Here is a 9,825-nt window from a genome sequence, read left to right on the forward strand (position 1 = left end):
GGCCTCCCAGAGTGCTAGGATTACAGGCGTGAGCCACCGCGCCCAGCCTTAAACAATATTTTTACAACCATACTTAAATACTTTGGGATAAGGAGACTCAGAAAGGACTGGTTGTAATCAGTGAGAATCATTGATACAGCATGTGGTTATGTCATTAGTTTTAAGAGCTTCTCTGGTGGTTCTGATGAGCAATCACTGTACGGGATCATATACAAACTCACGTGGAAATTCTGCTTCAGTGAATTCAAAAGGGAGTCTTGAAATTTGTATTTGTTTAAAGCTCCTCAGCTTGGTTCTAATATGAAGACTGGTTTGGGAATCACTGCAGTAAACGTTCTATCATTTATAAGCCTGAAATCCTAGTCTCCAAAAAGGTGAATTAACCTTTTAAGGAGAACATTTTAATACTTAATAGACTCAGAACCAACCTTACCCTATATTTCTAGAATGTGAAAATTTGGTAAAATTATGCATTTTATATATGTTGCTGGTATAACGTATGGGGGAAAATTCAAATTGAAAATATCTTCTCTGAATGTTGCATTATGTAATTTTTGATGCACATATATTTAAATATTCCCTTTTCCTTTTCAGAAAGCTGTATGTGATGGCTTCTGTGTTTGTCTGTCTGCTCCTTTCGGGATTGGCTGTGTTTTTCCTTTTCCCTCGCTCTATCGACGTGAAATACATTGGCGTAAAATCAGCATATGTCAGTTATGATGTTCAAAAGCGTATGATATATTTAAATATCACAGTAAGTACAAATTTATATGAAAAATATTTGGCTTCATCCCTTTATCTTGTTAATAAGCAGTACCTTTGTCTCTGTTGAGAGGATGTTTGTTAAATCTGACACTGCTCAGTTTGCTTTATGTATACCTTTGCTTTATTGACCTTCTCTACCATTTCTGGGTCTGCTAAAAATGGCAATTAATAAATACTGGCAATTCTGTGTATATACAATCATTTAGTACTTTAAGATGTTTTTAGTAGGTACAATAAACTAAACGATTAATTACTGGCAAAGAAAAAAAGTATTACAATTTACTTTTCAACATTTAACTCTGAATAGCTCCTGGCAAGGTATTAACAGTTGATGTGATAGATGTTATAAATGTAACATTTTTATTTCCTTGTATTTTGTGAAATACAATTTTCTGCCATCTTTGACAGACCATTTCTTATTGTATTTAAAAATAAAGTACAAGTGACTGATTTCTCTGTTGTAAATTAGTATGTGTAAAAATGTCCTCTGTTTCTTAAGACAGTGTTTTTTAAAAGGACTGGGTAGCCTCTCCACTCTTGAAACCAAAAAACAAAGAACCCAGAAAAGGTCTTCCACTTCTTTTATATTACTGTGTTAACATTTGTTTGAAAAGAACATGGTTTGCCAACCACTGCATTAGGAAAAAGAAAAATGTGTGTTAGTCATGCCATTAGTAATCATTTATGGCTTCAGGCCTGAGTTGTGTATCTCTGTGACATGATCTGTTTGGAAGAGTGATATTGGCCTTAGTTAGTTTTCCTTGCAGAGTTAGATGATAGGGTTAAGGTTAAAAGAGAGATGTCTGTGGTTATGGATGGGAGGAGGGGGTTTTGGAGGGACAGAAAGATATATTAAAGTAGAATCACTGCCAAACTACAGGAAAAAAAAGAGCTCCCATGGATCCATTTATCTTTATTGCTTACCATCAAAAGTTGCCAATCTAAGAGCTTTAAAAAAAACTATATGGAAAAATATATATGTGAATAAAACATTCGTAACACAATGCTAATTGTAAATTGTTTCATATGACCAGGGAATTATGGTTGGGTATTTTCCCACTTTAAAAGCCCTCTGGAATAAGAACATATTTTCCTTTCTCTACAATGTTTAACACAGTGGCCAGGTTTTTTTGGTCTACCTCCAAAGCCTGTTAGTATCACATACTCTAAATATGCAATAATAAATAATAAAAAGCCACATGACATTATCTTTTAAATACCAGAAAGTATATTTAAATGTAAATATTATATTTTTATTAATTGTATAGGAACTCTCATAGTTTAGGATACTACCACTTAATTACATTGAGAAATACTAAACATTAAATAGAAGTAGGATTATTATTTAGATGAACATTAAGTTTAATTAGGTGATAATAAGAACCTGAGTTTCATGTAAGTTATCTATCAGTATTTTGAAATTATATTGAATTATATTGCTTTTGTTTCTTAAAATAAGCAGTATATACTAGTACTACTTATTCTTTGTTAGTAACATTTATTGTCTTTCTCCTTATGAAAATATTTAATTATCATTAAAGACATTTGAAAACTCCTATAATGTATAAAGGTTTTTATTTCCACTGCCTAAACCAATGTATGTGTATTTGCTAACTAGATATGTATAAATTCATGTATACACATACATTTACAAATGTAATCAAATATTCTCATATGTAATATATGAAGGATACATATACACACATTCATGCTCATATGCACACACGCACACATTTTGCCTGAGATCACACTACGTTTTTCCATATTAAATGGCGACATGTAGTCTGTTACATGACTGTATATAATAAAATTTACTCAACCATTTTTTTTTTTAATTTCAGAATATTACAAGGATACAAATGTTTTGGTTACATGCCTTGCTTTTGTACTTCTTGAGACAAAGTTATAAGTGTGCCCCTCTCCCAGATGGTGTACATTGTACCTGTTAGGTTTGATTTCCCCCATCCCCACCTTCCTCCTCCCACCTGCTTGATTTCCATTGAGTTTTACTTCCATCTGTGCTCATGAGTGCTGTTCAGTTAGTTCCAATTTAATAGTGAGTACATGTGTTTGTTTTTCCATTCTTGTGGTACTTCACTAAGGAGAATGGTCTCTCATTCCACCCAGACTGTTCATTTAATTTAAAGCTGAGTAGAACTCCACAGTGTACACATACCACATTTTGTTAATCCACTCATGAATTGATGGGCACTTGGGATGATTCTACATCTTTGTGATTGTGAATTGTGCTGCAATATACATTCAAGTACGAGTGTCTTTTTGATGAAATGACTTTTTTAAATTTGGGTACACACCCAGCAATGAGATTGCTTGATCAAATGGTAGGTCTACTTTTAGTTCTTTGAGGAATCCGCATACTATTTTCCATAGAGATTGTACTAGTTTGCAGTCCCACCAACGAGGAATAAGTGTTCCTGTCTCTCCGCATCCACGCCAGCATCTATTGTTTTGGGACTTTTTGATAAAAGCCATGCTTACTGAGGTTAGGTGATATCTCGTGGTTTTGATTTGCATTTCTCTGATGATTAGTGACGTTGAGCATTTTTTCATGCATGTATTGGCCGTTAGTCTATCTTCTTTTGAAAAGCTTCTGTTCATGTCCTTTGCCCACTTTTTAATGGTGCCGTTTGATTTTTTCTTGCTGATTTGCTGGAGTTCTTTGTAGATTCTGGTTATTAGCCCTTTATCAGATGTATAACATGGGAATGTTTTCTCCCATTCTGTAGGTTTTCTATTTGCTCTGTTGATTGTTTTTTTTTTTGGCTGTGCAGAAGAAGCTTTTTCATTTAATCAAGTCCCATTTATTTATTTTTGTTGTTGCTATGGTTGCCATTGGGGTCTTCTTCATAAATTCTTTGCCTAGGCAGATAATCTATAAGAGTTTTTCCAACATTTCTCCTAGAATTCTTATAGTTTCATGTCTTAGGTTTAAGTCAGTTATCCATCTTGAATTATTTTTAAGTGGTGAGAGATGTGAATCCTGCTTCAGTCTTCTATATGTGGCTATCCAATTTTCCCAGCACCATGTATTGAATAGGGATTCTTTACCCCAGTGTATATTGTTGTCTGCTTTGTCAAAGATCAGATGGCAATATGTGGATGGTTTTATATCCATGTTCTCTGTTCTGTTCCATTGATCTGTGTCTACTTTTGTGCCAATACCATGATGTTTGGGTTACTATAACCTTGTAGTTATAGCTTGAAGTCTGGTAACATGATACTTCCAAATTTTTTTCTTTTGCTTTAGGTTCCTTTGGCTATTCACGCTCCTTTCAGGTTCCAAACAAAGAATTAGTTTTGCTAGATCTGTGAAAAATGACGTTGGTATTTTGATGAGGATTGCATTGAATCTGTAAATCACTTTAGGTAGTATAGACATTTTAACCATATTAATTCTTCTAATCCATGAGCATATGTTTTTCCATTTGTTTACTTCATCTGCAATTTCCTTCCTCAATGATTCATAGTTTTCATTGGAAAGGTCTTTCATATCCTTGGTTAAATATATTCCCAGGTATTTTATTTTCTTTGTAGCTATTGTGAAAAGTATTGAGTCTTTGATTTGATTCTCAGCTTGACTGTTCTTGGTGTATAGAAATTCTACTGAATTGTGCACATTGATTTTGTAACCTGAACCTTTGCTGAATTTGTTGATCAATTCCAAGAGTCTCTTGGTGGAATCTAGGATTTTCTAGATGTAAGATCATATAATCAGCAAAGAGTGACATCGCTTGACCTCCTCTTTCCCCATTTGGATACCCTTAATTTCCTTCTCTTGCCTGATTCCCCTAGCTAGGAATTCCAGCACTATGCTGAATAGAAATGGTGACAGTGAGCATCCTTGTCTTGTTCCAGTTCTAAGTGGAAATGCTTTCAATTTTTCCTCATTCAGTATAATGTTGGGCGTGAGTTTGTCACATAATGGCTTTTATAATTTTGAGATAAGTTCCATCTATGCCTATTTTGTTAAGAGTTCTTATCATAAAAGTATGCTGAATTTTGTCGAATGCTTTTTTTGCAACTGCTGAAATGATCATATTATCTTTTTTTTTTTCTTTTGCTCTGTTTTTGTGGTGACTCACATTTATTGCCTTGTATGTTGAGCCATCCTTGCATCCCCTGGATGGTGCCCACTTGGTCGTGGTGGATTATTATTTTGATGTGATGCTTAATTCGGTTTGGTAGAATTTTGTTGAGAATTTTTCCATCTGTATTCATAAGGGATGTTGGTCTATAGTTTTCTTTTTTTGTTGTGTCCTTTCCTGGCTTTGGTATCTAGGTGACACTGGCTTCATAGAACAAGTTGGGGAGGATTCTTCCCTTCTTGATGTTATGAAATAATTTCTGCAGCATGGGTACCAATTCTTCTCTGTAGATCTGGTAAAATTCGGTTGTAAAACCATCTGATCTGGGACTTTTTTTTTGTTTGAAGGTTTTCTATTCCTGCTTCAATTTCATTACTCATTATTGGTCTGTTCAGGATTTCTATTTCTTCTTGACTGAGCCTTGGGAGGTTATGTGTTTCCAGGAATTTCTCCATTTCCTCAACGTTTTCGAGTTTATGTGCATAGAGATTTTTATAGTATTCACAGATGATATTTTTTATTTCTGTGGTATCAGTTGTAATAACTCCTTTTTCCTTCCTAATCAATCTTATTTGGGTCCTTTCTTTTCTACTTCTAGTTCATCTAGCAAAAGGCATGTCAATTTTATCTTTTCAGAGAACCAACTTTTTTCATTAATTTTCTGTATTGTTTTTTTTGTTTTTGATTTCATTTAGTTCTGCTCTGACTTCAGTTATTTCTCTTCTTCTGCTGGGTTTGGGTTTGGTTTGTTCTTCCTTTTCTCGTTCCTTGAGATGAATCATTAGATTGTTGAGTTGTGATCTTGTGATCTTTCTGTCTTTTCAATGTGGGCATTTAAGGCAATTAATTTTCTCGTTACAGCTGCTTTTGCTGAATGCCATAGATTTTGATAACTTGTGTCCCTTTGTCATTTAGTTCAAGGAATCTCTTGATTTACATCTTAATTTCCTGCTTGATCCAATAATCATTCAGCAATAGGTTGTTTAGTTTCCATAACTTTGTGTAGAATTGAATGTTTCTGTTGCAGTTGATTTAATTTTATTCCACTGTGGTCTGAGAAGATGCATGGAATAATTTCTGTTTTTTTGAATTTGTTGAGGCATGTTTTGTGGCCTAAGATGTAATCAATCTTAGAGAATGTTCTGTGTGCTTATAAGAAGAATGTACATTCAGTAGTTTTGGGGTGGAATGTTTTGTAAATGTCTATTAGGCCCATTTGCTCTAGAGTCCCATTTAAGTCCAGTGTTTCTTTATTTATTTTCTTCTTGGAGGATCTGTCCAGTTCTGTCAGCGGGATGTTGAAGTCCCCGGCTATTACGACACTGTTGTTTTTCACTTTGTTTAGATCTTATAGGGTTTTCTTTATGAATCTGGGTGCACCTGTGTTAGGTCCATGAACATTTAGGGTTGTTACATCTTCTTGTTGAATTTCTCCCTTTACCATTATATAATGACCATCTTTGTCTTTCTTTACTATTGTTGATTTGAAGTCTATGTTATATGATATGAGAATGGCTATATCTGCTTTCTTTTGATTTCCATATGCATAGAATATTTTTTTTGTATCCCTTCACCTGAAGTCTGAATGAGTCCTTACGGGTTAGATGTGTTTCCTGGAGACAGCAGATATGTGGCTTGCTTTTTTTTTTTTTTAATCCACTCATCCAGCCTATGTCTCTTGAGTGGAGAATTCAAGCCACTCACATTTATTGAAATAATTGATAAGTAGGATGTGTTTCTTTTCATCCTGTTGGGTAGTACTCTATTGCTTTGTTTTACCTGTTGAGCTATCATTGTGTATGGGGTCTGAGCTTTAGCTTTTGGGTGCTTTTACACTGGTGATCTATTGTACTGATCAATATATAATGCAGATCTGAGTATTTCTTGCAGGGTTGGTCTGGTCTTGACAAATTCCCTCAGTGTTTGCTTGACTGAAAACGTCTTTATTTCTTCCTCACATAAGAAACTTAGTTTTTCAGGATGCAGAATTCTAGGCTAACCATTGTTCTGTTCAAGAAGCCTGAGGATGGGACCCCAATCCTTTCTGGCTTACAAGGTCTCAGTTGAAAAGTCTGCAGTTATCCTGATGGGTTTTTCTTTGTAAGTTACCTGGTGTTTTTGCCTTAAAGCTCACATGAGTTCCACCTTTGTGTTAACTTTGCCCAGTCTGATGACTATGTGTCACGGTGATTGCCTCTTTGTGATAAATCTTCCAGGTGTTCGTTGAGCTTCTTATACCTGGATATCTGAATTCCTAGCAAGACCAGGGAAGTTTTTCTCAATTATTCCCTCAAATAGGTTTTTTAACCCTTATGTGTTTTCTTCTCCACCCTCAGGATGCCTATAATTCTTATGTTTGGCCTCTTCACGTGATCCCATGTTTTTTTATAGGCTTTGTTCATTCCCCTCATTTTTCTGTTCTTTATCTTTTACTGACTAATTTGAAATTGTTGTCTTCATACTCTGAGATTTTTTTTCTTCTGTCTGGCCTAGCCTGTTCTTAAAACTTTCTACTGTGTTTTGGATTACCTTGAATGAATTTTTCATTTCCAGAACTTCTATTTGATTTTTTTTAAGAATCTGATTTCTTTAGTGAATTTTTCATTCATTTCCAGTATTGTTTTTGTGGTTTCTTTCTGTTGGTTTTTCATTGTCTCTTGCATTTCATTGAGCTTCCTTATAATCCAAATTTGGAATTCTCTTTCTGTCTTTTCGATATTTTCATTTTGGTTGGTATCCATTGATAGAGAGTTATTGTTTTCTTTTGGGGGTGACCTTTCACTCTGATTTTTCATGCTTCTGGAGTTCGTTCATTGATTCCTTTTCATCTGGCCTCTCGATCAAGTCCTGGGGCTACTGGGCCTGCCTTCTGGGCCTTTCCCCAGCTCCCCAAAGACCAATCCCTGACTCTGCCAGGGAAAAGAGTGCTGGTCCCAAGTTGCCTGTGGGGTTTTCAAGCAGGTTTCATAATCTTCTGGAGTTGCCTCTATCCTGCTGTCTTCACCTCTTCTCGGTAGTGTGAATTGTGTTCAATCCCCCAGCTTAGTCTCTGATATGCGGGGGATGGTACTTGTGAGTATGAATCAGCCACACCCCGTTTGCTTGAGTTGGACAACGTTCTGATGAACTATAGAATTGTTCTCCCTGTCATTGGTTGATATTTGTGTGAAAGAGCCAGCTGCCAAGATGTTCTTTTGTGCCCATGGTAAAGTCTGTTCCTTCCGTTGGAATACTTGAGTGTTCCAAGCTTTAGGAGAGACCCTGTAGCTCCCAGGGGATTGCTTGATCTCTACCACCACTGAGGTAGGGGAAGGAGCAATGAAGTTTGTGGCTAGGTTGTGGGAGCCTGAGAGGCTTTTACAAAGCCTCAACAGGGCTCAGAAGTTGCTTTCCTGGCCACTAGGGGGAGCCACTGGTATGGGAGTCAGAACGAGCTCTCCAAACCCAGACAGCTGTTCACAGGGGAGGGGCCTAAATGCTTGAGTGCTAAGGCCTTGGGCTGGGAACTTTCTGCCCTTATCTAGATATGGAGTTTATTTGTGGTGGGGTGGTGCTCCACCAAATCGCCACTTCTTGGACCCCCACAGCACACTTCCCTCAGTTCAGTCCACGTGTGCTTCCTCACCACCCAAGTCCAGCTTTCAAACCTACCCCTGTGGTCTGTATGTCTGACCCCACTAGCATGTATCTCGGCAAAATGCCAGTGGGTAGCAGCTCCAAAATTGTGTACCCCTGTTCCGCTACAAGTCCTCAGAGGGAGAATATGGGTCCCACTATCTGTAAGGACCTCACCCTATAGCACGTGCCTGCCGGAGAGAAATGGTCACTATAGAACTTCTCAGCTCAAAGTGCACTCCCAATTGCAATGATTGGGGCAGGGGCCGCAGCACCCGGTCAGCTAGCTGGCCTGAGTACGAGGCATTTGGTTGCTATGGAACCAGGGGCTGAGCTGTTCCTCTCTGAATGCCACACCCTTATCCAATATGGTGGTTCTCCAGTAGGCGGGTTGTATGCTCCTAGATCTCCATTCCTCAGCACCCCAGTACACTCTCCTGTTGGATATGTCCATGCGGGCTTCCTTGTTACCCAAGTCCAGCTCCCAGACTTGTCCCCTGTGTCCCCTTGCACCCCTCTCTAGTCCTGGGTACACAAGCACCGGCTTCCTTATCTGAGCAGCCAGCCTGCAACCCCGTGAAATGCCGGTGGGCAGGAAGTTCCCAAATTGCACACCCCTCTTGCACTACAATTCCTCCAGAGGAAGAGGTGAGTCTCGCTCTGCGGAGACCTCAGCCTGATGTGTACACCGGCCGGAAAGAAACGGCTGTTCATGAACTTCTCAGGTCAGACTGTGCTTGCGGTTGTAATGGGTGGGGAAGGGGCCGCAGCTCACGTCAGCCCGAGTACCGGTTGCAGCGGATAGGGGAGGTGCAAGGTTGGAAGTGTCTGGATGGGAGAAAGCTGGCACTCTAGCTTCTCGTGGCACTCTCTTGGAGGGTGCCCCTCATGGAGTGCCAAAACTCCATGGGCTCGCAAGTTCACCCCACTCTTCCGTATCTGCCGCCATGCCTGGGCTCATGGAGGGTGGAAAAGCCTTCAGCAAACTTACTGTCCCACTGTTCACTGAAGGCATGTATTAGGGAGAGGGGAATCCCCCCTTACCCTTTCACTGGGCTCCGAGCCTTTCTGGGTTTAATCCTCGCCGATGTCTTCTCTTTATCTTCTTCCTTCTTGGCTTCATAATTTTCTACCTGGGATCCCCAGCCATCTCTGATATCTCTCTCTGTGATCCACAACTGAGCTGCGAATCTTCTCCCATCTCTGTATCCTATATCCTGCCTTCCCGTCAGGACCATCTTGCAAGCGATATCTCTAGTTATCCATCCTGCCAGAAGTCTACTCAACCATTTTCTTAGTGAATGTTTAGGTTTGCTGTTACAAATATTCATTCAGAAAA

General features: G+C 38.4%; 1 protein-coding gene across 1 annotated transcript in view; it reads left to right on the top strand.

The window, feature by feature from the left end:
- Positions 1 to 9,825, top strand: part of TMEM106B (transmembrane protein 106B) — a 32,557-nt gene that overhangs the window by 17,345 nt on the left and 5,387 nt on the right. The window contains exon 3 of the mRNA XM_012638738.1: positions 595 to 754. Coding sequence (XP_012494192.1) covers positions 595 to 754 — 160 coding nt within the window. The remainder of the gene's footprint in view (positions 1 to 594; positions 755 to 9,825) is intronic.

The sequence above is a fragment of the Propithecus coquereli genome, unplaced genomic scaffold (assembly GCF_000956105.1).
Source record: "Propithecus coquereli isolate 6110/MARCELLA unplaced genomic scaffold, Pcoq_1.0 Scaffold133, whole genome shotgun sequence".
Taxonomy (NCBI): domain Eukaryota; kingdom Metazoa; phylum Chordata; class Mammalia; order Primates; family Indriidae; genus Propithecus; species Propithecus coquereli.